Below are 27,777 nucleotides of genomic sequence, written 5' to 3'. Positions count from 1 at the left end.
GTTACACGGCCAGTTATTTCTGGGTGTGGTGCTGAGTGTCTGAGCCCAGGATTCGATCTCCAGGTCAATCCTGACACTGGAGCCGGTGCTTTTATTCGCTGTGCTACCTGGCCACCCCAACATTTAACTAAACTAATGGAAAAAAGACCAAAGAAAATCAAGTCACCAAAATTAAATGTGAACAACCAAGAAAAAAAATTTTTTAATTATCATAATCTATTATATACAATTGCATCTTAGTAAAATTGAGAATTTAAAGTCCCCAAATGAATAAAACATTAAGTACAGATCTTGAACAACCAAATGTCAGAAAATGAAATTGAACTAGTTATGAAAGAACTACAAAGAGAAAGAGGAATTCTGGTCATGAAAATTTTACAGGTGAATTTTAACAACCATTAAAAAAAAAACAACTAATGTCTATGCTATATTTTTGCCAAAAACTTAAAAAGAAAAATCCCTAGTAAATTCCTTTCAGGAGACAAATATGGTCCTAATGCCTACACCAGGGAAGAATTAAGCCAAGAACAAGAACTATATAACCAGTATCAGTAATATAATGAAAATGTTCAACAAAAATTTATTCTCCCATTTTTTCTCTTGAATTTTATTTCTAATTTCATTTTTTAAATCTTTTGCTTCAGTCCATGAGGCTGACTTTTTTTCTTTTGAAGCTTTCCTTTTAATTGTTGTGAATTTACTCTTTTGTGTTTGTCTTTTCAGCATCTCTTAATCCAGAGTATTTCCTTCTGTTACTCATGTTTCTAGCCTTACTTCACACATTAAGATTTTGTGCTTGTGGAAGTCTCTCCAGCTCTCTTGGATGAGTTGACCCTGTATGGTCCTGTCTCCCCTGTCATCTCAGTGTCACTGCTGAAGCTCTTTTGAATGGGGTGTTTGGCACTAGACCTCAACCTCTGCCTTAACTCCCTCCTGTCTCAGTCTCCTGGTCATACAGTTATAATGTTGATTAGATGCTTTACTGCTAGACCCAGGCTCAGTCCTACCCTCCCACCTCTAGAGCCTCTTAAAAAAAAAAAGAAAAGAAAAAACTGCATTTAAGGGTTACATCCACTTTAATTCCCACACATGGCAGAAATAATACTAATCTCACATGTGACAATTCACTACTTTCAGGGAACTTTCTAAGTAGTTTTTAGGAGACACAAATTTGCTGCTTCACTGGAAGGCACCCTAGAAGTGTGAGATTTACTTAAAAAAATAAATTCACAGAACAACAATAGTTCTCTTTGTCTTATTTGTTAATAGGAAGGTCTATGTCTTGCTGGAGTCATGAATGCTATCTATAAAAGAACGAGTGAGGAAACACCTCCTCCCCTTTCCCCCCCTTTCCCAAAATCAACAAGCCTAGGAGACCTGCTAAAGGAATACTGGGGGTCTCACATGAGCAGATGTTTAGTTGGGCTGATGCGGCTTTAGTTAACAGTGATGTCCTGATGACTTATACAAACTACACTCTCTCCTCTCTCCCTTCCTACCTCAGCAAAAAGTTGCTGGGAGAACAGACAGAACCTCTTGTATATTGGGGGAAATGGGAGGAGGCGGGGAGGGAAAAACAAACATTTCCCTGGGCGCTTCCAAATCGATAGGGCTAATGATATAACCTTTTCTTTTTTTATTCGATTAAGGGTGCAAACCAGGAAGAACTGAGGAGAATTTGAAGGGTTGTAGCCCGGGAGTGAGTCTGGGAAGGAGGCAGTGGACTAGGTGAATGTGCATTCTTCCCTTTCTTCTCCGCTGGTGGGCGCCTTAGACTCAAGTCTGAGAGAGCTAAGACTTGGAGCCCGGCTCATGTGATTGGTGAAAGCCAAGTGTAGCCTTGGAAGGGGATGGACTTGTTTCCAGGCTCTGACGCCTGGCCATTTTCTTGGGGCTGGAGCGCGTGGGTGAGGCTTGTCAGAGCCATGCCCCGCCCATTGGTTTTTCCCTGTAGGTGTTGCCCTCCTTTCTCTTCCTACCTTGGGATATTTTGCCTGACACACCTTAGTTGCAGCCTGGCTAGGGTTGTGTCAGATGGCTGAAAAGGTCGGTGCACCGTGACTGTGGGAGTGGAAAGACTAGAGAGGTAATATCTGTAATTGCTGGAGTTGACCCATTTTTCCCGCGGCTCCGATTGAGAGGGAAAGCAGAAAAGCAGTCTTCCGATAACATTTGCACCAGTTGTTCTCTCTGTTTTTGCTGAAGAGGGGACTCGGAAATTTTCTTCTTTCTTTCTTTCTTTCTTTTTTAATGCTGGGCTTTAAGTAATAGCTTGTGAGTGCTCGTCGTGGACTGGAGGACCTCTGAAAAGTGGTTTCTATTGCTAAAACTTCCAAGAAATAACTTAATTCATTCTCCCTCTTCCTTCCTTTCTCCCTCTATCCACCTTTTCGTTTCTCCATCTCTTTTACAGCATCAGAAACTTATCTTCTAGCCAGGTATTCCCAAACTGGATGGAAATCACCATTCTTAAATGAGGACGGTGTCTTTTGTGGGAACTCCGAATTTCCCACCAGCCTAGATGAGCAGTGATTTTCCCGAGAAATTGGAATGAGACTAAGTGACATGGTTTGTTTAGGTTATTGGATTGATGAGATCCAGTGGTTAACCATGGTCACTCTGTTCATTGCTGCCCTGGTGATTGTAAGCGTGTATTTGGTGCAATATGCCTTGGTCATTGTTGGATCCAGTCCCTGCAGGATGTCAGCAGATTCCTTCCAGCCACTACAGAAGGATGATTTGAGCTTCTTGCTGAAATGGGTGCTATCCTTAAACAGCTGGAGGAACCAGTGGCAAGTGGCTTGGGTGACAGCTTTGAATGAGGAAGCCAAACATAAAGGGGTGAGTTACTCCATGGGTGTCCACCACTATTTGTGAGGCATTGGTATTGCTGGCTACTGGGCAGAGCATACAGATTTTTAAAATGACCCTGTGTACCATTGAAAATGAAACAACTTCCTACTACTCCCAACCCCCAAATACCCCTCCCCCCCAAGTCATCCTCATATCCATTGGAAACCTCGGGTTGTCCCAACCCCTCGATGGTATTAAATAGAAGTGAGCTTTGGGCTTGTGGAAAAACTGAAGTCTCAGGGAACTCATATAAAACAAGGAAAGAAAATGCTTGAAAAGAGGGAGAAAGAGAGAAAAGGGTACCTGGTTTTGATTGAGGGAGTCAAAACAGAGGTGAATAGTATTAAAATCAAAGGCTATTACATAATCCTTTGTTTTGATCTTTTATAAGTACCTTGAGCCTATGTGGGATTTTTTTTTTATTGATCTTTCTAAAAGGATATTTGGAATGTGTTCAGAGGTTTGGATTTGTTTATTTTTGGGTAAATCACTGATTCAGAAAAGGTTTCCAATTCCAGGTCAATATCACTAGGTGAAAGCTTTGCCAATATGATGTATCATTTACTTCATTGACTGACATTAATAAATGTAACCCCCCTCCTTTTTTTCTACTAATCTGATAGATTGATAAGTGGAACTTAATCATTTTATTTATATTATATTAGGTTCATAAAATATAGTGTTTAGTCAAGTAAAATTTTCTTGTGATATAGTAAATATCTGAGTTTCAGAAATATGATTTTTTCCTTGCTTCCTTTATCCTTTTTTTCAAAAGTTCCTGATCGTCACTATGGCAACTTTAGCATATATTTTATATACCTACTCAATAGATAATGGTAGGAGGTAGATTAGTTTACCATTTCAAGTCCCAAAGATCCTGTGATTTCTGGATCCACATAACAATGAGCCATTTCTCATCCTCCATATTTGTCTTTGAGGGAGAGGGAATTGTGTGGAATTTTTATTTATACTAAGTTTCCAGTCAGGGGACCAGCCAAAATACCATGAAAAGTTGGGCATTACCTAATTTATTGATAAAAAAAATTTTTTTGGTGAACTTAGTCATCAACAATACAAGATGTAAAGATGAAAAAAGTACACAAAAGTGTGAATTTTTGTTACTTTTTAAAAAAAGACATAACATGTTTAACAAAGTAGCTCTGGTTGTATCTCTATCTGCAATTTTTTTCCTTCTGTGCATTTCTAAAAATGTTTTATTAACTCTTTTTCCCTCATTATCCCGTAGTCCTTTTTCCATTGTATCAAATACATATATGTATTAGGTACATATATACACACATATGTATGTATGTATCAAATATATATATAACGAAACAGGTCAACACATTGGCCATTTCTAAGAACACTCATATATTTCTGTACCTCTCCATCACCTCTTCCAAAAGTTGCCTTATTTTTCCTTAGATATTTCTAGATTTGAAAAATGGGGAATCTTACACCTATGAACATCTGAACTTTCATTTGACATTTGGAAAGAGTCAAATTGTATGTACCTCACTGAGTTTCAAATCCCTTACTTGAAAAGTAGGGGTAATAATATTTGTACTGCTTACCTCATAGAGTTTTTGTGAGGAAAAAGTTTAGAATGCTCTATAAAGTGAATTATTATATAGGAGCACATTAATTTTAGTTTCTCAAAGGGCAGTGTGAATTCCTGGTACTTCAGAGTAATTTTTTTTTTAAGCAGTTGGGGTTAAGTAACTTGCTCAAGGTTACATGGCCAGTTATTTTGTGTGAGTGGTAAGTATATGAGGCTGGAACTGATCCTGGGTCTCCCAACTCCGGGGCCAGTGTTCTTACTCACTGTGCCACCTGGCCGCCCCCTTCAGAGTAATTCTAAATCAAATCAGGGCTATATGATATGACTATAATGAGATAAGCCCTTGTGCTTGATACATTGAAGCATCATTCATAGTTTTGCATTTTGTTTTATTTTTAATAATGTAGAACAGGGGTAGGCAAACTCTTATATTCAGGTTGAAGGTGGCAGAGATATGGTTTTTAGTGTAATAGTAGTATTGCCCAGGCTAATCTTAGGTCAAATTGTAAAAATTTCACATTTCTCTATCAGTGTCCCTTCTCCAAGGTCTGGGTTTCCTTCCTATTGCCTTTGATAACATTGCTAAAGTTTAGGTCAGGGCTCAGCACCTGGAGAATTCTGAGGCATCATTGCTATGCTGACCCTTCTAGTAACAAGTGAACTAACAGAAGTGTGGCCTGTGTTTGCCAATTTGGAGATGTTGTCAATTCCTGCCCTAAAGTAAGACAGCTATTGAGATACTGTAACAACTATGTAAGACAAGATACTGTAATATATTTAGTAAAATCAAACTCTACCAGTGAAAGTTGAAATTTCTTGTGGATGAGGAAGGATGTGATAGACTATTTCTTGTTCCTGGGGGGGGAAAGTCAGCTTATTTTCCCAAAGGTAGAGAGATCAAAAGGTCTGATTGTTTTATATAATAAAACAATAGATCCATATTCTCTTTTGATAAGTTATATGACCTTTAAAGTAAGTTAGCTAACAAACACTTATTAAGCTCTTACAATGTGCCAAGCACTGTGGTAAGTGGGGATATAAAGAAAGGTCCTGACCTCAAGGAACTCACATTCTAATGGGGGACACAACATGCGAACAAGTATATATACAAGATTTAGTCAATCTCTCTCTCCCTCTGCCACATACAGAGATATTTACATACATACATATATATATATATATATATATATATTGTGTGTATACATACCTATATATACACACACCCCTATATATAAAATATACACACACATAAATATATATGTAGAAAGTGGGATTTGATCTGAGTTTTGAAGGAAGCCAGGGAAACCAGGAGGTGGAGAGATAGGAGAGCATTTCAGACTTGGGGTATAGCCAATGAAAAAGCATAGAGTTGGGAGATGGTGTTTCTTGTCTGAGGAACACCAAGAAAGTCAGTCTAGCTGAATCATAGAGTATATGGAGGGGAGTAAAGTGTAAGAAGACTGAAAAGGTAAAATGTGAAGGGCTTTAAAAGCTTTAAAAGGGTTGTTTGAAGACTTCTTAGTGGAAATTACCTTCACTTTTATTAAGAGCTGGTCTTGATGGAACAAAATATTTACTAATTGTATGATCCTGGGCAAGTCACTTAACATCTCTGATGTGTTTTTATTAGTGCAAAATGTGAAAATATTACCTCTACAAGTGTTATTATGGAGAAAGGACTTTTAAAAACTTAATTGGATAGGAAAAAATGAAATTTCATTAGATAGGATCATAAATATAGAGTTGGAAAAAACCTTAGAAGCCACCTATTCTGATTCCCTTATGTTACAGACAAGGAAACTGAGGCCCAGAGAGTTTTTAAATTTTTTTTTATATTTTGCTTTTTGGAGGGCAATTGGGGTTAAATGACTTGCCCAAGGTGACATGGCTAGTTTTTGTGTTAAGTGGCTGAAGTCAGGTTTGAACTCAGGTCCTCCTGACTCCAGGGCCGGTGCTCCATTCACTTTGCCACCTAGCTGCCCCCACCTAGAGAGTTTGTGTCTTGCTCGCAGTCCTACAGTCTAGTAGGCCATGCCTGACCCAGGATAAGTTTAGTGACAGTCCTGGAGTCAGGAAGATATGAGTTCAAATCCAGCCTCACACACTTATACTTGTGTAACCCTGGTCAAGTCACTTACCTTAGTTTCCTGATCTGTAAAATGGTGATAATAGCAACCATGTCCCAGGGTTATTGTAAGGATCAAATAAGATAATAGTTGGAAAGTGCTTACTTAGCACAGTTCCTGGCACATAGTGCTATATAAATGTTTCCTATTATTATTGTTACTATAGATTCTAGGTTGTCTTCGGCTAGAAAATTGTTTCACCTTGTCCTTTTGTGGGTTCTATTGTTCTAGAATTAAACTTACAGCATGATTTTAAAGTTGTTTGGAGGAGAATTTGAGAGAGATCAGGTGAGTCCCTGCCTTTTCTCTGCCTTCTTACTGAAATGAAAAGAGGCATCCCTAGGTCATTGAACAGTTAACAAAAGGAGGTTTACTTGACCATGATATAGTAGGGATATGAAATAAGGTTATAGTGGCACTTAGCTTTTGTAGATTTAGCCCCCTTTGTCTCCATATGGAAGCATATCTGCTAGAAGGGCAGGATATGGTGACATATGGTCTTCAGACATTTAGTAAGTCAAAGGAGCTTGAATTCCATGTAAATGAGACCTTCTGTACCAGGAAGTATATCAACCAATCAGATCCTGAGGATAGCTTTATCACCTCCTAGGAAAAATTACCTCATATTACTGGGGACTAGGTATGGGGGAAGTGTGGAAAATTTTTGTAAATTGTACTCCTTTCACAATGGGTCATTCATACAACCACATGTCCAGACAATGGGTATCATCTCTTTTTTTTTACATTTGGGCAGTTGAGTGGCAACACATGTCATTTTTGAGTCTTTGCAATATTCTGGGACTTGATGTCATTAGCAAATAGGATATGAAAGAACTTTACCATATGTAGGTCTAAAAGTAGATGGGAATATGGAATTCCTAAAGAGGATTATTAGCCATTCTCTCTGATTTATACCCTTGTGTGAACAGAGCCTGTTTCCAACTCCTCCTTTCATGCCAGATTCCCTTTCTAGTCACTACTGTAGGCTCACCTCTTAGAGGATGGGTTTCTTTAAACCTGTAGTAGTAACGGAACAATGGAAATTGAAAACTGAGGTTTTCTCTTGCTTCTCTTTAACAAGTCTCCTTCCTCTAAAACAATGCTGGCTCATTCTCTGTCCAGGTTTCTTTTTATTCCAAATTATCGTAATCTTTTCCTTGCTTTTGACTGATCTTTGGTAATATGTATTAATAACATTTCTTTGAAGGTTCAAGATGAACCTTCTAGTTATTATCATATCTGTGTGTAACTGATCATAATCTCCCTCTCACATGCCTTTGAACAAATGAAATATTATACAGACCAGCAATGCATTGTAATAAACACAGTTTTATTTTGATAGTAGCTTTTATAGGGTACAAGGACAGAAAGGCAAAAGAAAACTTGAAAGAAACAAAGAGAAACTTTGGAATGAAGATATGCATTCCCTAGTAGGAGAGATTAGGAGGAGGAGGAGTGTCACCTTTGTCACCCTTGGCAAACAGTACAGCTACAGTCTTTCTGATGAGATTTTAGGTAGCCTTATGTCATTCAGTTACAGTCCATTCCAAAAGTCCGATCCCCCATTCAGGGAAATGGTGGTAACAGTAACAGCAACAATGAGATTACTGAGCACCTACCAAGTGAACCCATCTCTTCTTTTTCCGTATATGTATACCATGAAGAACCTCACATTTCAGCCTCTGATATTCTATGATTGAAAGTTCTCACAATGGAGGTTTTGTCATCATGGTTGAAGCTGCTTGAGTGCAGAGGCAGTTGCAGTCTTGTTTACCTCTACACACCATCTTTCCATTGGTTTTTTAAAAAATATTTTTATTGATGCCATTTTTTTCTTACATCATCATAGTTATCCCAATTATCTCTTTTCTCCCCCTCCCATAGAGCTATCCCATATGACACATAGAATTTTTTAGAGAGGGAAAGAAATCAGTACAATTCAGCAATATGCTGAAAAAACACCTGAAAATAGGTACAAAGTGTAGCACCTGTGAACCTCCATGAAGGAGTGTGTTGGGGATGACCTCTCATGTCTCATCATTCAAGTCCTGCTTGATCTTCACAATTTTGTTTTATTTACTTTTGATTTTTTGGCATGTAGTTTTTCATACCATTTACATTGTTATAATTATTATTTATATTGTGTTCATGGCTTTGCTTATTTCACTCTGCATTAGTCCATAGAGATCTTTCCATGTTTCTCTGTATTCATCATAACACATAATTTCTTACAGAACAGTAATATTTCATTACATTCATGTACCACAATTTGTTTAGCCATTCTCTAAGTGATAGCACAAAAAGTGCTACTTAAAATATTTTGGTGTATATGGAGACTGTTTTGGGGGTATAAGCCAAGTAATGGAGTTTCCGTTCCAAAAGGTATGGACATGGACATTTTTGTCAATCTATTTACATAGTTCCAAATTGCTTTCCAAAATGGTTGTACCATTTCCCAACTCCACTAACAATGTATGCCCATCGGGGTGGCCAGGTGGCTCAGTGAGTAAGAGCACCGGCTCCAGTGTCGGGATGACCTGGGGATCAAATCCGGGGTCAGATACTTAGCACCACACCCAGAAATAACTGGCCGTGTAACCTTGAGCAAGTTACTTAACCCTGATTGCTTTAAAAAAAAAAAACAATGTATGCCTATCATTTCACAACTCTTTTGACATTGACTATTGTAATTTTCTTTCCTTTTTTGCCAATTTATGGGATGTGAAGTGAAACCTCTGGGTCATTTTGATTTGCATTTCCCTTATTATTAGTGATTTGGAGCATTCTTTCATGTGATTGTGAATACTTTGCAATTATTCTTTTAATAACTATTTGTTCATATTCTTTGACTAATTCTCTATTAGGGGATGTCTATTAATCTGACATATATTTAGTAATTATTTGCATATTATGGATACTAAACTCTTATGAAAGAAATTTGATACAAAGATTTTTTCCCCCATTTGATCACTTCCTATCTTATCCTAGGTATGTTAATATGTCTGTGTAGAAAGCTTTTCAATTTCAAGTAATCAAAGTTATCTCTTCTATCTTCTGTAATTGCCTCTATCTCTGATTTGGTTAAGAATATATCTCCTGGGGTGTCGAAGTGGCGCATTGAATAGAGTACCAGCCCTGGAGTCAGGAGGACCAGAGTTCAAATCTGGCCTCAGATACTTAACACAAAAACTATCCATGTGAGACCTTGGGCAAGTCACTTAACCCTAATTGCCCTCCAAAAAGCAAAGGAAAAAAAAGAATATATCTCCTACCCATATCTGTGAGAGGTGTATGATCTGGTTCTCTTATAGCTTTTTATAGTATCTTTAATATTTGGTTGCATATTCACTTCAGGGCAGCTAGGTGACACAGTGCTGGGCCTGGAGTCAAGAAGATCTGAATTCAAATCTGGCCTCAGAAACTTACTAGCTGTGTGACCCTGGGCAAGTCATTTAACATTTTTGCCTCAGTTTCCTCATCTGTAAAATGAGCTGGAGAAGGAAATAGCAAACCACTGCAGTATCTTTTTTTTTTCTTTTTGGAGGGTAATTGGGGCTAAGTGACTTGCCCAAGGTCACACAGCTAGTTTTTGTATTAAGTGTCTGAGGCCGAATTTGAACTCAGGTCCTCCTGACTCCAAGGCCAGTGCTCTGTCCAGTATCTTTTCTTTTCTTTTTCTTTTTTTTTTTTAAAGCAGTTGAGCAGTTGGGGTTAAGTAACTTGCCCAAGGTTACACGGCCAGTTTTTTTTTGTATGTGGGTGTTAAGTATCCCAGTATCTTTTCTAAGAAAATCCTAAGTGGGGTCATGGACAGTCAGACACGACCAAAATGGCTGAAAAACAATATCCATTTAGTCTACACATCATCTTCAGTGCAATCTTTTTCCTTTGTTCATTGTGGTAGAAATTTGGGTCTTGACCACTCCTCATTGTAGTATTTTCATATTTTTTGCCTCTTGAGAGATTGCTACTCTTTCTACCTACAGGAAGAAGAGAGAGGGAGACTATCTTTTCTCCCGGAGGAAACAGTCCCCAGTGATCCTTGGATCAAAATACAGTTTAGATTTCTGTTACATCCAGCAGGTATCCACCTCAGATGTGCTCTAACCCCTTCTGTAAAGATGGCTACATAGGAAATCCCTCTTGTCTTTAGACTCTACTGAAATCTCCCATGACAAGTGGTGAGCATTTGCCCCCCTAGTTAATGCATTTCTTGATTTTAATAACAAGTCATTGAACAAAATTGCCAAAAAAACTTGCTCAAGGTCACACAGCTAGTGAATGTGTCAAGTGTCTGAGGCCAGATTTGAACTCAGGTCCTCTTGACTCCAGGTCTGGTGTTCTATTCACTGTGCCACCTAGCTGCCCCCTCAACATTTTTTAAAATGAGAAAATAAATATATGAGTCAGTAGTTGATGGTTTAGGTTTTTAGTTAACTTTTGATAATTATAAAATCTATCACTTAGGAAAAAATTTAGTATGAATTTAATTTTTATTGTTGTATTTCAATACACAAAGAAGAATAAAAAGGTACAAAACCATGAATTGTTAAAGTTTGTTTTTTTTTTAAAGTAGATGATGTGATCACCAAGATGGCAGAATAGTCATTTTTCCAGATCATTTTAACTCTTTAACTTTCAAAAACAAAAATTAAAAAATCCGAAAGGAGTTATACACCAGATATTGAATAATTACAGCTAAATTCACAGAAGAAGAAAAGGTAAAATTTTTATGGCTTGACAATGAAGAATTTTAATCCCTTTAGTACTCACTCCCTTTCCCTTATCAACCTCTACTGTTGTAATGTAATATCAAGCAAAGGCAACTTCCCAGGTTCAAAATACCAGCATAGGTGCTCTCTATTTTATTCAGTAACAAACCCAGAACAGAGAAGATCAAAACATGACATCATTCAAAATACAGCATTTACTAAGTGTGATTAAATCATCTCCAAGGCCTACCCCACCCCAGGACTTTCCAATCATTCAATCAATTACAAAGTCTCTGTTCCAAATACTTCTCCACCCCTAGGCTATACCTTAATTAAGTCCACCACAAAGCCCCTCTTCTCAAATGGAGATTAGTTTCCAAACATAAGTAAAATACATTCATTTGCTCAACCATAGAACACAAAAAGGTCAAAAGTTTCCACCCCTGGATCACAATTGAATCTACCCCAGAGTTACATCAAGTTTAAACACAGCACTTAATACCCAAATGGAGGTCTTTTCTTCATCTTGACACGAGGCAAGTTCTCAGCAATCTTAGTTCCTGGAGAGACAAGGCTTAGCAAGGCCATAAGATACATTGCCAGTCCCTTCATGAATTTATCCTCTGTCTGTAGAACAGTCCTAGAACCCCTGAACACATTAGCAAAGCCCTCTCCCAGGATTTCTGTAAACATACAACAAGAAAATCCTTCTTCAGGGCTTCTGAACCAACAGAAAGGCTCCCAGACCCCTGCAACAACAGCACTGTCCTTCACCAGTGGACAGTATTCATTCTGTCTGCCGGACAGTCTCCAGACCCCTGCAACAACAGTACTGTCCCTCACCAGTGGACAGTATTCACTCTCTGTCTGCAGGACAGTCTCAGGCCTTCTTAACCAAATGCCAGGTTCCAGGACTTCTTCAACAGGACAGTCTTTCACCAGTGGACAAATCTGGCAAAATAACATCAAAACAGACAGACAAAGTACCAGCAAAACAGCCATGTCTCCTCAGTCCTTGGCAGCTCAGGGGGCAGGTCTCAAAAGTCCAGGGCAATTCAAAGCGGCCACCAGCAATCCTCTTAGTCTCTCCCCGTCTCCACGAGGTGCTGCTTCCAAAAAGAACTTCCGCCTCTCTCTAGTGTCTCTCCAAATCTACGTCACCAGCTCCTCCCAGTCAGGACTTTCTTTTCACATCAAAAAGTCCATCCCACAGGTGGGATTAACAAGCTCTGGGTTTTAATACAATCAATTTGAAAACCAAGCCAATACAGGGGAATCTTTAATTGCCATTACTATCACAACTGTGCCAAGAAGGGCCTCAATAGACTATTTGAGCTTTCATCTGGATCCTTTCTTGGAATCCTCCTTTCCTACAGAGACTGTTAATATACCCCAACCCCTCATTATACTCACATTTCAATAAGCAGTAAACACTGACGTTTCCTATCCACATGAAGAGGAAAGGGGAGAGCTGAAGAGGAACTATCTTCTGAGTGGGGCCTGGATCTTGGTTAGGGACCACCAAAGCTTGGGAGACCTATTGGAATAACTCCTCTCCTGACCCCATCTCTACAAATAGCAGCTGACACTGACCTAGCTAGTGAAGGAAAGGAAGAGAGCCAAGGGAGGAATTGAGGGGAGGGGGAAAGGTACATGGCTGAACTTGGCCTGAAGAAAAGGGGATTAAAAACTCTGAGTTTATCCTCTTTCCACCAAGAGACCATTGTCCTACCTTCCTTCACTCATGCTCACTATCTTCTACTATTCTCCAACTCCTCTCCTGCCTTTATCCTTTTATTGTTGTTGTTTGATTCTTTGGAGCCCCTATTTGGAGTTTTCTTGGCAAAGATACTGGAGTGGTTTGCTCTTTCCTCTCTCTTTCTCTTATTTTACAGAGGTGGAAACTGAAGTAAAGAGGGTTAAGTGACTTGACCTGAGTCACACAGCTTGTAAGTGTGTGAGGCTAGATTTGGACATAGGTCTTCCTCATTCCAGCAACTTTGACTGCCCTTGAAGCTGGGGCCAGAATGCACTCCTCTCTCACCCAGGTCTGACAGACCTTTCCTACTAACCTTCTAAGCTCTTTGGTGTTTGTGGGTTGAGAAGTCTGGAAACTGTCACAGCTGCCAGTGATTCATTGCCCTGAGCCCTGCTCCAGCTTTGCTGTGGGCCCAGTCTCTGTGGCAGGGCCCACACTAGACCGTTCTCCTCTCTCCCTGCTTGGTGCAGTTCACCTTTTGCTACTAACCTTTCAAGTTGTCTTTGGTGTTTGTGGGTTAAGAAGTCTGGAGACTGCCACAGCTGCCAGTAAGTCAGTCCCCTGAGGCTTGCTGCAGCCCTGTCTGTGCCGGTACTGCCCACACTGGACTGTGCTCTTCTCTCAGACTGGTGCAACAGACCTTTCCTGTCAACTTTCCAGGTTTTCCTGGGCTGGAAATTTGTTTCTCTCTGTCATTTTGTGGGTTCTGCTGCTCTAGAATTAGTTTAGAGTCATTTTTTTTACAGGTATTTGAAGGGGTTGGAAAGCAAGTCCCTGCTTTTACTCTGCCATCTGGGCTCTGCCTCAACAGAAGAGAAACAAAAGGCTGCAAAGAATACATGAAATCTACATAAGCCGAAGCAGTTGGTCTTCAGTTGAGTAACATGTATTTACCAAGCAAAAGGCATTGTGGATACATACACAAAGAATGAAACAATCTCCGCTGGCAAGGAGCTACCATTCTTAAAAAGGAGAACTTGAAGAAAGAATTTATGGAGAGATATTAGGCCCATTCTACCAGTCAAAGACTTCTGTCTCCTGTGGGAAAAGAAAAAAATGCCATTCCATCATATCTCCTATCTGGATTTCTACCTTTGGGGCATAGGGAGAAATACCATTCTTTGAGCTTTCTTCACTTATTGTCTTACCAGAGATGCCTAAAACCCTGAGAGGATTCCAATAAGAAACCAAACCCCCAGTGATATTGATAATTTACCTGAATTCATTCCTCAGTAATTAAGAAACTCTCACCTGATCATACCCTCTGCATCTCCATGATTTTGAAGTCCTGGCTGTCATCATTTAAACCCCATTCTCTATACCCTACTGCCCAATACCTTATTCTTGTTACCTTCAGCTGAACCCCCCCTGTCCCCAGTGCACCACTTTAAAGCTTCTTGCCCCTTCCACCATATTCTCTGGAATACTTGCAAATTTACAAACTTGCTTTCCTTTGTAAGTATTTTCATTTACCACTTTTTTATGGCTCTCACTGAGACTTGGTTTGCTGCTTATGACACAAGCCTAAGAATTCCACAAAGTTGGAATACTCCTTGTTCCCCATTATTACTTTATCTACCACCTTCTCTCAGTAACCGCTCCTTTGAGGTTCACTCAGACCATATTTACAACCTAATCAAAATTCTAGTAGCTTGTGTCCACTAACTTCTAGAGCACTCCCCTTCTTTCCTCAGTGAGTTTAGTGCTTGACTCACAAAATTCCTCTCCTTGACAACTCCTACCCTTGTAATTAGGGAGTTTAATAGACATTTAATACTCCTCCAAACACCCCTGGATCAGTTCCTTGGTATACTCATTTCACTTGACGTAATCCTCCATCACTCCTCTGACCTATGCACTAAGATGGATCTTGGCATCCCTCATAATTGCACTATTTCAGTGTTGCTATTCATCCTTCATTTTTGAAGAGGACCAGTGAAATCCCAGGGTTATGCCTTGATTTGAGTGTGAATTAGATTTAAGTGAGGCAAAGTTGTAAAAAGTCATCAGCCTCACTTTCTCTTCCAGAGTCTTTGAAGTCCAGTGGCAAGAGAAAAGAGATAGCCCAGCTTGCAAGTGGGTGAACTTGGCATCTTTGATGTTTGATCAAGCTCTAACTGCCTTGGAACACATTGTTCTCATCTATCCAGTCTGTTGGGGGATATCTTCACATGCTTGGGGTAGACATCCTAACTCACCTATGGATTTGAGGGCTCTCAGTTACCTTCGACCTAGTTTAGCCTGTCTGCCCAGACACTTGGAGCCACAGGTGAGTGTTAGGGGCAGTTGACAAAAAAGGTAAATGAGTAGCCATGCTGCTATGACCCTGGGCAAGTGACTGAGTGCCTCGGTTTCCTCAATTTTAAAATAATAGCACCTACCTCCCAGAGCTGTTGTGAGAACCAAACCAGATAATATTTTTTTAAAGAACTTAGCTTTATTGTTGGTTTATCTGCTTATGCTCAAGGTCTTTAACTGAGTTTTCTTCCTCCTGACATCTTTAATAGCATCAATCTTTTCCTCTTATGTTCCCTTTATTACCCACTTTCTTACTCTTTCTTTTTTGGTTGCAGTTTCCCTAGGGGTTGGTTCGAAGCTGTTTCAGGCTTCTCTCTTGATGGTGAATTCATGTTTTGCTGGCCTCTGTCACTGCCCCAAGTGACTTCTGAAGGGAAAGAATTTACCTGAGCTGGTTGCCAGTCCCCTTTGCTTCAGACAAGCCTGGTATATTCACACACACACAGACACTGTAGTGTACTGCCACCAAATCCTTTTGTTTCTCCATCTTCTATCTGAGGATCATTGCAGCACAGAGCATTGAAAAAATAATCTTCCTTTTGCTTTTCTGGGGGTATTGGGTGAGGTGTGGAGAATACACAGAAATTTTATTTTTGCAAGCCCATAGGTTGACTTGTGTAGCCCTTCCCGAATGTTAATGACTAGTGGGATAGGGAGTTCTGAGTGAATGGATTAGAGGTTTGGCCTTCTTTGATGTTAGTTTACGTTTTTACTTCCTTAGGGCTCTTGGTGTTGTAGATTATAGGGATAGCTGAAATTGTTTTATCTCTTGTATATAATTCCAATTTTGAAGAGGCTCAAGATTTGTGAGCTAAGAAAGTGTCTAGTCTTTCATTGTGTTGTTTGCCCAGGATTTCTGCTTCCTTTGCTTATGAAGTGCTGTGTTCTTCATGGAGCTCTGAAAAACCTAAAAGATTTCAGCATGCTGATGTTGTTTGAAGTCTGATTGTTTCCTTTCTGGTCTTTGTAAAACCATTGTACCCATTTCGGGTGTGGGTAACACAATTGTAGGTTTGTCTCTTTTTGGAGCTTCAGTTGGTTTCCACTGGGCAGATCCTGCCCTCAATGCCTGAAGATCTTCTCTGTCTCCTTTTGCTGACTTGGACTTGGAAACATAATTCGCTGTGATATTTCCTTGGATTTCCTGACTTTATCTAGTGTCTCTTTCTAAGTCTTTGTTTTATTAGTTGTTGGGGAGAGATGGGCTGTACTGCTTCCCTACTTTGCCCTGTTTGTTTGTGTCTCATTGAAACACTTTTTTTTTAAATTCACAAAAGATAACTGAAGGAAGCATAGACAGGCAGGACTATTTTGAAATTAACAGGTAGAATTTGTTACATCCTTTAAAAAAAAAAAGCAAGCAATGTGAAATGGAAATTCATGGTTTCATGTTCTCCTATGTCGAAATGCTCTTTTAAAAAAAAGTTTTTAAAAAAGACATACAAGTGAAATGCCTACCCTTGATAACATAAAACCTTCCCCTAAATATCTCTCTTCTCCCTTCATGTTTTCCGTCTCCTCCCCACCCCTGTAAAGCAGGTTAATCTGGTGTGTGTTAAAGTAGAATGCTCTCTGTAGCCATGCCAAAACTATGTCTTTTGATAATAAATTGTATTCATGTTTAACTTTGCAGACTGTTAGGTAAATTGAAAAGGGGAAAGGGGGAATAGTTCATATTTTAGATCTTAATTATTTTATTTCATTTTTTCCTCAATAATGAGGAAATGGGGCCTCTTTATCTTCAGTTTCCTTGGCAAAATGTTTATTTTCTTTATTTTTATTTAAAATCCTTCACAAACATACTCTTCATTGCCCTTTAAAGAACTGGAAATAGATTAACATCTTGTTTCTTACACCTAATTGAGAACAGTTTTAATCTCTCCTTTAGAGGGATTCACTGCTTGGTCATGTTTTGTTTTTCTCTTAGTCTAGCTTCCTGGTTTACAAAACATATCTTATGTTAATGACACTCCTCTGCTGGTTTGTTTTACCAAAACACACCTTAATCCTGGAAGCCTGGAAGGGTAGCAGTCAGAAATATCTGCATAGCAATAGAGCTCTCCTTTACTCTGTGTGTATGTTTGAAAATATTATTTCATCACTTAAAAAATAGATTATAATTTTCCTTGTTTTGGGTGGGACATCCTACAGCAAAGTAAGACTAGGAATATTTTTCTAGCTTTTAATGTATTCTTTGGGATTCCTGACACGGTCACTTGCCAAATAGCAAACATTTTTTGGTGATTTGACTTAGCAAAAATATTCAGGCTACTGTGTTTTTTATTGTTTCCAGTTTTCATTATAAGATACAGGTGGTTTGAATATAAAACAGTAAGATAGTAGTAAAGGGCAAAACCCTCTTCTCTGATAAAAATCAGTAAGAAAACATTTTTTGGGGGAAAATATGCTTTTGAGAGGGTTTAAGCATTTATTAAATCAAATGAGTGTTGTTTACTATAAGGTAATCTCTTTGGGAGGCCATTCCTAGTGTCATTCACCCTTCACTGTCCTGTGCCTAGCCAGTGCAGTTTGTAGACCCAATTCAATGCTGAATGAACTGCCTCTCCCAAGAAGGGTGGCTCCCTTTTCTCACACTTATTAATTCATTTTAAAAAACTTAATTATGGGATGCTATTTATAGCAAATGAGGTTGGTAAGTTTCAGGTTTCCCCAAGTTTCAGATGTCCACTGAGGGAAAAAGTACCAAAGGTATTTAATATATAAATATGAATCATGTATAGGTCAGGTAATTTATGCCACTCACAAAAAAGGAATGCTCAGCATTAAAGAACAGTAGTCCATATTAACAGAATTAGAAAAGAATTCAGTAAATCAACTTTCAACTATGGTTATAATCAGTTGGAAGGCTAATATTTAAACCTCTCCAGAACATGAAGAACTGTTAAATCAGGGGCTTCATATTTGCCCTCAGCACTGTGCCCTCCATCCATTCCCAGCACTTGTCTGATAGTAAAATAGGCCAAGTTTAAACCCACACTCCTGTTCATTGTTATCCTCTTTGATGCAGAATATTCACTTGCCTCTACCTTGCTATCACTCAGAGAACAACAAAGATGATTCATATGTAAGCCCTCTAGAACTTTTGGAACTCTCAATGTTGCTTCCTATCCTAGACACATACACCACAAACACCAGAGAATCAGAGCTAGTTATGTACTCATGGCCAGATGGAGGCTGGGTGGGAGAAAGGGCAGTCACCCCTATCCCGTCCAACAATCCAGACATAATTTAAACCAGACCACATACTTTACAACTGTAATGGCAGAGAGGCAGGAGGTGCAGGCAACTACTTTTATAAACTCACTGAGCCCTTCTACTTTTTTGACCCAGAAGTTAAGTAGGAGATTCTTGTGTCACCTCTCATTTCAAGCTTCCATAAACAGTTAAGTCAAGTCAATAACATTATTAAGTGCGTATGACCATTGTGCTAAGCTTTGCGAATACAAAGAAATGAAAAAAAAATTTTCCTCCCAAGGAACTTAGAGCCTAATGGGGAGCTTTTAAAAACACTCCCATGGGGCGGCTAGGTGGTGGAGTGAATAGAGCACTGGTCCTGGAGTCAGGAGGACCTGAGTTCAAATTCAGCTTCAGATACTTACTAGCCGTGTGACCTTGGGCAAGTCACTTAGCCCCCACTGCCCTCCAAAAAGCAAAAAACAACAACAAAGAAAAACAAACAAAAAGACTCCCATAGATCCTGTGTGGTCATACAGAAGCAAGCAGAAAAATACATGTACCTCTATACAGCTCATGTTATACAATAATGATGGTCTTTCCAACTTCCCAGACAGACCCAGGAGCTATATGAACCCATTATCAAAACAGTTTTCACAGAAACAAAGTCAGATCTAAATAATTGGAGAAATATTAATTGCTCAGGGGTTAACTGAGCCAATATAATAAAAATGACAATTCTGTCTAAATTAATTTACTTATTCAGTGTCATACCAGTCAAACTACCGAAAATTATATATATATATTGTATATATATATAGAGAGAGAGAGCTAGAAAAAATAATAGCAAAATTCATCTGGAAGTACAAAAGTCCAAGAACATCAAGAGATTAATTTTTTAAAAAATGAAGGTAGATGACCTAGCAGTACCAGATTTCAAATTGTTTAACAAAGTGGTAATCATCCAAACAATCTAGTACTGGCTAAGAAATAGTATGGTGAATCAGTGAAACAGATCAGGTACACAATACACTGTGGTAAATGACCATAATAATTTAATGTTTGATAAATGCAAATATCCAAGCTTTGGAGACAAGAATTCAATATTTGACAAAAACTAGAAAGCGGTTTGGCAGAAACTAGGCATAGACCAACATCTCACACTATATTCTGAGATGAGGTCAAAATGGGTATGTGATTTCAATATCAAAGGTGATACCATAAGCAAATTACAGGGGCATGGAATAAATTCCCTATGGATAAGGGAAGAATTGATAACCAAGCAAGAGATAGGGAGCATTACTTGATGTAAAATGAATAATTTTTATTACATTAAATTAAAAAGGGTTTGCACAAATAAAACTACTGCAGCTAAGATTAGAAGGAAAACATAAAACTAGGGAAATTTTTTTTACAAGTTTCTCTGATAAAGACCTCATTTCTCAAATATATAGGGAACTGAGTCAAATCTATAAGAATATGAGTCATTTATCAATTGATACGTGATAAAAGATATAAACAGGCAATTTTAGAAGAAACCAAAGCTATAGTCTTATGAAAAATGCTCTAACTCATTATTGATTAGAGAAAAGCAAATTAAGACAGCTCTTAGGTATCACCTCATACCTATTAGATTGACTAATATGACAGAAAAGGAAAATTACAAATATTGGAGGGGATGTGGAAAAATTGGGACACTAATGCTTTGTTGATGGCATTGTGAACTGAGCCAATGATTCTGGAGAGCAATTTGGAACTATGCCCCGAGTTCTATAAACTGCATACCCTTTGATCCAGCAATACTAGTAGGTCTGTATCCCAAAGAGATTTTTTTTTAAAAAGGAAAAAAGACCTATATGCACAAAAATATTTATAGCAGCTCTTTTTGTGGTGGTAAGGAATTAGAAATTGAGGGGATGCACTTTAATTAGGGAATGGCTGAAGAAGTTACAGTATGTGATTGTGATGGACTACTATTGTGTTTTAAGAAATGACAATTAAGATGCTTTCAGAAAAACTTGGGAAGATATATATGAACTGATGCAAAGTGAAGTGAGCAGAACCAGAATAACATTGCGTACAGTAATAGTGTACAGTGATCAACTATGAAAGACTTAGCTACTCTGACCAATACAATGATCCAAGACAATTCCAAAAGACTCATGATGAAAAATTCTGTCTACCTCCAGAGAAAGAACTGATGGACTCAATGCAGATTGAAGTATATTTTTTTAAACTTCATTTTTCTTGGGGGTTTTCATCTGCATTTTTTTTTGCAACATGGCTAATATGGAAATATATTTTGTATGACTGCACATGTATAATCTATATCAAATTGCTTGCCTTCTCAAGGCAGGGGGAAAAGTAGAAGTGAGAGACAACTTGGTACTCAACTTTTTTTTTAAAGAATGTTAAAGAGTGTTATTACATATAATTGGAAAAATTGAATATAAAAATTTTCAAAAAAAGATGCTCTTTGATTTTTTAGTTTTTAGTTAATTTTTCTTTAAACTTCGCCAGAATTTTTCTTAGTATCCCTGTCTTCTTCTCTCTTCCTTCCCTCCTGAAGGCCTATCCCATATAAATTTTTTAAAGGAAAAGAGAAAAAAATCCAGCAAAACAAATCAATAGGTTTAAAAAAGAAGTCTGAAAATACAAGTAGAGTTCCATACTTATGGACCTGCCACCTCTGCAAAGGAGTAGGGTAGGAGTGTTTTCCCATACCCTTTCGTTTATGTCTTACTTATTCTTTGTATTTTTTTTTTTTTTGGCATCTGCCTTTGACTTCTTTACTTCTTCATTGATTTTTTTTTTGTAGTCATGTCAATTGTTGACACAACTTTACTCTACCTTAGATTGTAAGAGAGTGTCATGTGAGGTTCTGTTGGGGTTTTTTACCCATATATCCTCTGTATATCCACATGGTTATGTCTGAAGGTGGCTCTGAGAGAGGCAAGAATGGACATCCCTAGCATCTTCTTCCCCTCCAGGGGCGACTTTGATTCTTTCCAAGAAGGGAAGCAAGAGGTTTGGACTTGAGACTGTTTACTCTGTTCTCCTCTGAAAGAGGGAGTACTGGGCTAGAATTTATCTATCTGATTCCTTAAATATTAGTCATCTAGGTGAAGTAGTTTTTAGGTTCAAGCTAAATTCCTGATCAGTATTCATTAATGGGGAAAGGGTGGTCACAAGTTTATAACCAAGACCACAATGAACATACATAAAATAGCAAAGAAATCCAATCAATCCAAGTCCACAACAAAACAGAAATCAGAAAAAGTAAATGTACGTGAATATACACCAGATAATGCAGAATGAAGGGACGCTCCCATTAGAAATGAGATGTCTCAGCTCAACCAAGAGAGAAAATTCTAAACCTCAACCAAGGGGAAAATTTCCTGAAGTCCCTAGTTTATCAAACTGTAGATAGGAACATGATAGAGATCTACATGTTGGCCTCTTTCTCAGAGTCTTTCTCTCCCTTCAGCAGTTTGAAAACAGGTTGGCATTGTCCATCTTCTTTCTCAAAATTTGAAGTCAGAAGCGAGAAAGAGCATAGGCTCCAGTGTCAGGATGACCTGGGGAGCAAATCTGGGCTCAGATACTTAGCACCACACCCAGAAATAACTGGCCGTGTAACCTTGAGCAAGTTACTTAATCCCGATTGCTTAAAAAAAAAAAAAGGAGAATTCCAGAACTTTCCTCTCTCATTCTTGCCAAATCTGCCCTTCCCCACAATCTGGGGGTACTGATCTCTCAATCAGTTAGGCAGTCAATAAACATTTATTAAGTCCCTACCATGTACCAGGGATTGTACTAAGTACTGAGGATACAGAAAGAGAAAAAAAAAAAGACAGTTCCTTCCCCCAAGAAGAATACAAGCAAACAAATATATATAAGATAAATGTTTCTCCTTTGTGTCTGAAGAGGACCAATGACATTACAGGTGATGTCTTGACTTATTTGTGAATTGAATTGAAGTGAAGCAGAGTAGCACAAAGTTGTCAGCGTCACTCTTTTTTCCAGAGTCACCGAAGTCCAGTGGCAGGACAAAAGTCAAGATGACTGGTTGGTGATGGCCCAGCTTATGACCTTGGCCCCTCTGATATCTGAGCAAGCTCTAAGTGCCCCACAGCTACTGCTTCAGCCGCCTTCATGGCCATTGGAACAAATTGTTCTCATCTACCTGTTCTGCTGGGGAAGTCTTCATATTCCTCTAATTCATCCATGGGTTTGAGGCTTGCTGGTTATTCTCAACCTGGTTTAGCACATCTGCCCAGACAGTTTTACCAGGGTGTGGCTGCTATACATAGTATAGTTTCTTGGAGTCACAGGTAAGGTTGGGTGACAGTTGGACACCAAAGGTAGATGAATAGTCCTTAAATGAGCACAGCAAGTCCTTGCACCAGAGGTGCTCATTCTCCCAGAACACCCCATACACTCCTACATTGTAAATAGGAAATGGTCAAAGGGGTTGGGAAAGGCTTCATGTTAAAGATGAGATTTTAGTTGGGACTTAAAGGAAGCTATGAGGTAGAGATGAGTAGGGAGAGAATTCCAGGCAAGGGGGACAACTGAAGAAAATGTCTCAAGCCAAGAGATGGGAGTGTCTTATATATGGAACACCAAGGAGGCTAGTGTCACTGGAAGGAAAAATGTATGTCAGAAAGTAAGGTATAAGATGAATGGATAAGTAGGAATGGGTTAGGTTATGAAGGAATTTGAATACCATACTGAGGCAAGGGGGTGACAAGTTTGGACCTGCACTTTAGGAAAATCCTTTAGGTAGTTGAATGGAATGCAGGCTATTGTAGTAGTTTAGGCATGTGGTGATGTGAGCTTGCACCAGAGTATTGGTAGTGTCAGAGAAGTTAAGAGAAGTTGCAAAGGTGAAATCAATGGGCCTTGGCAACAGATTGTGCAGAGGTTACCCACTAAGAGGGTTAGGGTTGCTCTGGAGACCCCAAAATACCAACATGCCAGGTCCTGCCAAATTAATTCGACTCAAGTCTTCTCGGCCAAAGAAAAGTAAAATTTATTAAAAGTTCACTTGCATAAGACACAGAGTAAGTCTGTGCTAGGTCCTTCTATGGCGCTCTCACTAGTGTGAGATGGGGTCTTATATACAGAAGGTTGTGGAAGGAATCTAGGGGTGTTCTAGAGGAGGAGTTTGGGGAGGGTCTTCAGGAGGAGTTAATGAGGTCAATGAGTGATTAAAGGTGGGAAGTAGCTGAAGACTACAGACAATGGTGGGCTAGGCCAGTTAAAGGATGTATTGATATTTTGATAGGCTCAGGGGTGGGAAGTAGATGAACAATGGAGGGCTAGGCTAGTAGTTAGCAGTTAGTAACTAGGCACCTTGTAAGGCTTATTGCCTCATGCAAATGCCTCATCAAATGAGATGATTTAATAAAGAGTCCAAGAGAGGTTCCTAGAGCCTGTACCTCTAGGACTCAAGGAGAGCTCCCAGAGCCCATACCTCATCAGATTGGATAAGAGAGGTAAAGAATAGTAAGGAGTCAAGGATGATACGTAGGTTTTGAGCCTGAGGGACTGAGAGAATGTAGTTACCTTTGATAGTAAAAGGAAATATAGGAGGGTTTAGGAGAAAAGACAACAGTTTTAGACTTGTTGAATTTAAGACATCTGCCTGGCAAGATGTCTACATCCTGTTCAGGATGTCTGAAAAGCAGTTGGAGATAGGAGATTGAAAGTCAGCAGACAGTTTAGAGCAAGATAGGTATATTTGAGAATGATTAGTATAGAGATAATTAAATGTATGGGAGCTGATAAAGTGGCCAAGTGAAGTAAGAGAAGAGAAGAGGGTTCAAGACAGAAATATGGGACACCTACAGTTAGAGAGTGTGATCCAAAAAAGGATCCAGCAAAGGGAAAGGAGCATTTGGATAGGTAAGAGGAGAACCGGGAGAGAGTGGTGTCCCAAATACCTAGAAAGAAGAGGGTATCAAGGAGAGGAGGGTGATCCATAGTGTCAGTGGCTACAGAGAGGTTGAAGAGAATAAGAATTGAGAAATGGCCATTGGATTAGTTAATTAAGAGGTTGTTGGTACCTTTGGAGAAGGCAGTTTTGGTGGAATGATGAGATCAGAAGCTGAATTGTTAGGAGTTAAGAAGAGAGTGAAATGAAAGAAAGTAGATAGCCTTTTCAAAGGGTTTAACCACAAAGGACACAAGCCATATAGAATGATAATTAGCAGAGATGGAGTGATCATGTGAGGTTTTTTTCAGAATGGGGGAGAAAAGGGTATGTTGTATGGAGTAGGGAAGAAGCTAGTAGACAGAAGAGATTAAAAATGATTAATAGAATGGAAATGACAGAGGGGGTATTTTGTTGGAGGAGATGAAATGGGAATTTTCTTCTAAGTGAATCTTTTTAAAAGAGGGATAAGCATTCACAGTAAACAGTGAAGAAACATTTTGATTAGGATTTTATCTTGAAAAATGAAATTAAAAACTAAAAAATATTTTCTTCTATTTAACAAATTATTAAAATTATTAACTCCTCTTATATTTTCCTACTATTTATAATTTTGATTTGTTAATGAGTGAGATTTTTTCCTCCTGAAACAATCTACTTCCTCCATCTTTTGGTTTTTCTGATTATACCATTTACTTGATTAATCTTTAGACTTGCCTTCTCACTGTCACTCAATGTAAAATATTTTTAAAAAAGAGAAAATCAAATAAACAAAAAATACTTCCCACTCAACATTTGTGTTGTTCTGTAGTGATAGTACATAAAAAGAAACATTTCATTCCCTAATCTTTCATTACTATCTGAAACTATTTAACTTAATGCCGTTAGTACGGTTTGTAACTCAAATACCCTGCTTACCACTGGGTTCTTTTGAAGGAAAGATTCAAGTATCTCTTTTTTACTGAAATCTGTCTGTCTGTCTATCTATCTATCTGTCCATCTGATTTTTAGGTTCAGCTGTGTAGGCTATATTATTTTAGGGTGTCAGCAAATATCCTTTCCAAATTCCTATTTCCTTTGATTTCTTATAAACATAGAGTGATGCTATAATGTTCTGATTGCTTTTCCTTGGAATTTAAAGGTTTTTTTGTCCTTTATTCAATATAAGATTGGCCCTATGATGTGGAATTCCCAAAATTTGAATTCATTCTTTCTTGGTGATTTATTCCAGGGGTTTCTGTTGGTTTTTTTTTGGGGGGGGGTTGTAAAGGAATTCTTTCAATATTCTATTTCTACTATTTCTCAGCAATTTTTTGTGTGTTTTCTTGGATCAAGATATTTAGGTTTTCTTTATTGTGATATTTTCTGGAACACCCATAATCTTTTGCTGATCCCTTTGCACTGTAACTTTGCCTTCAGCATCCTTGTATGGTAGAGCTGTCAAATGTTCTTCCACACTTATTTTAACTTGTCTCATTATTTTTCCTTTTTTTTCTGAATGATTTCCAGTTCTCTTATTTTCTTTTTTGGAGAGTCTACTGGTTTCATCTCTATCTAGTTTTTCATTTGACTTGCTAATTTCTGTTATTCTTTGCTATTTTCTCATTTCTTTGACTGATTTTCTGAACCACTTTTTAAATTGTTACATTGTCATTTCAGGGCACCTTGCAGAATCTGTTGGTCTATCTTTTCCCATCTCAGGAGGTTTTTACTCAAATTCAATTATTTCAAAGTGTTCATTCACTGAGAGCAATCTTTTCCTTGGAAAAAAAATGCTCATTTCTCTATAATGTCTTTACCAGAAATGTGTTTACTATATTTCAGAAGGCTTAGTACTTTTGTGCTTTGCCACGGTGGGGATTCACAGGACATAGTATATGATATTCTTTTACTGTTTTGGTTTTTTTTTTTTTGATAAGGCAACATGACATTTGTTGAGTTCACAGTATTAAAAAAACAAAACAATACCCTGGGTGTTCAAAATGGCAGGAGCCATGCAAGTGTCTGCAGGGAGGCAAAGTGGCTCTGGGCTGGCAAGGGGAATTTAAGAATGGGTTAGGGAGGCTGGAAGCAATGGCACCATGATGAAGTGGTAAGACATCCACCTGTCCTAGGACCAACGACTTACTAGGAAAATTAAAAAGGGCTTAATTTCAAAAGTCAGATGCCAAAAATTGCAGTGGTCACAGAGGTCATAGGGAAGAATTGTGGGCTGTGGGAGCAGGATAGCCTGGTAAGTTGGTCTTCAGCTATTATTTTATCTTCATTTACCTTGTGATGGGTTTTTTAAATTGTTCTTTCCTTGTTCTGGCTGAGTTTACTGCATTTGGGAACTCTTTTCATGTTTATTTGCTACAAGGGTATTGGAGTGGGATGGGAAGAATTTTCCTAGGTTAACTATCACTCCTCTATCTTTTCATAATTCCCTTATGTCCAATTTTGTATATGTTTGACCTTCTACAAAGCATTACTGACAATAATTGTCATTATTAATAATAGAGCTTGAAGTCAGAGGCACCCTAGATTTAAATGTAGGAGAGAATGAGGGCTTTGCTGTGACAGCAAGAATGACAACCAAGGACTCCTTACTTATGTAATTCCTTCTCTCCCTTCCCCCAACCACCAACCTTCCCTTTTTGGGGAAGAGTAAGAAAGTGCTTGTCTGCATCTGCCTAAAGGGCCCTTTGAGGGACTCAGGATGTGGACTTGTAAGGCAAAATGAAAAAGATAGACAAAAGAATTTGATGGCTAGCTATGGTTTTATTACATGGGTTTTTCTTGTGTTAGGTTTGTTAGTATGCTTTATTATTTGATTTCTGGGGATTTGCCTCATCTGTGAGTAGAAACTACAGTAATATAGGGGATTTACCCAAAAACATATTTTTGTTCCTTTATATTGAATTATAATATAGCAAGATGGAGTGGAAAATGCTTATTATATCTAAATCATATTTATCGAAAGAGCTAAAATATTTATTTCCTTTTTCTTTTTTTTAAAGTCATCATTATTTGTTAACATATTTCCTCTTCTTCCTATCTCAGGGACCACTATTTCTTACATTTGAAGAGGACCAAGTTGAAAAACCCTTAGAGCTATCATTTCAGCCAGTTGTAAATGTTGTCAAGTCTGTCCAGAAGGTAAGTAATAATATCTTGTGTCTCAGAGGGCAATGTATTTTTTTCTTATGGTATCACTATTTCTTTTCTTTTTTTTTTTAATTAATTAATTTTTAATTTTCAATATTCACTTCCATAAGATTTTGAGTTCTAAATTTTCTCCCCTGGCTGGCTAGGTGGCGCAGTGAATAGAGCACTGGCCCTGGAGCCCGGAGGAT

General features: G+C 38.4%; 1 protein-coding gene and 1 long non-coding RNA gene across 10 annotated transcripts in view; one reads left to right on the top strand and one right to left on the bottom strand.

The window, feature by feature from the left end:
- The first annotated feature begins 1,897 nt into the window (after positions 1 to 1,897).
- The window catches only part of C2CD2 (C2 calcium dependent domain containing 2), a 149,248-nt gene continuing 123,368 nt past the window's right edge, over positions 1,898 to 27,777 (top strand). For 3 of the 9 annotated variants that reach the window (XM_069074891.1, XM_069074890.1, XM_069074889.1), the window contains exons 1-2: positions 1,921 to 2,841; positions 27,485 to 27,580. In XM_069074891.1, the coding sequence (XP_068930992.1) occupies positions 2,551 to 2,841; positions 27,485 to 27,580 (387 nt within the window). In that variant the 5' untranslated portion in view covers positions 1,921 to 2,550. Of the gene's footprint in view, positions 2,842 to 27,484; positions 27,581 to 27,777 lie in introns of all 9 variants that reach the window. The other 6 variants (XR_011165815.1, XM_069074886.1, XM_069074888.1 and 3 more) reach the window with 5 other exon arrangements.
- On the bottom strand, positions 11,376 to 15,275 carry LOC138151421 (uncharacterized). Its single transcript, XR_011165812.1, has 2 exons — positions 11,743 to 15,275; positions 11,376 to 11,695 (listed from the first exon to the last, which is right to left on the bottom strand). It is a non-coding gene; the product is annotated as an uncharacterized lncRNA (long non-coding RNA).

This window comes from Petaurus breviceps, unplaced genomic scaffold (genome assembly GCF_028583685.1).
Source record: "Petaurus breviceps papuanus isolate PSGF00001 unplaced genomic scaffold, PetGlider_PUasm1.0 90897, whole genome shotgun sequence".
NCBI classification, from domain to species: domain Eukaryota; kingdom Metazoa; phylum Chordata; class Mammalia; order Diprotodontia; family Petauridae; genus Petaurus; species Petaurus breviceps.
Note: the sequence above shows the minus strand (reverse complement) of the source record. Positions and strands in the feature narration are given on the sequence as shown.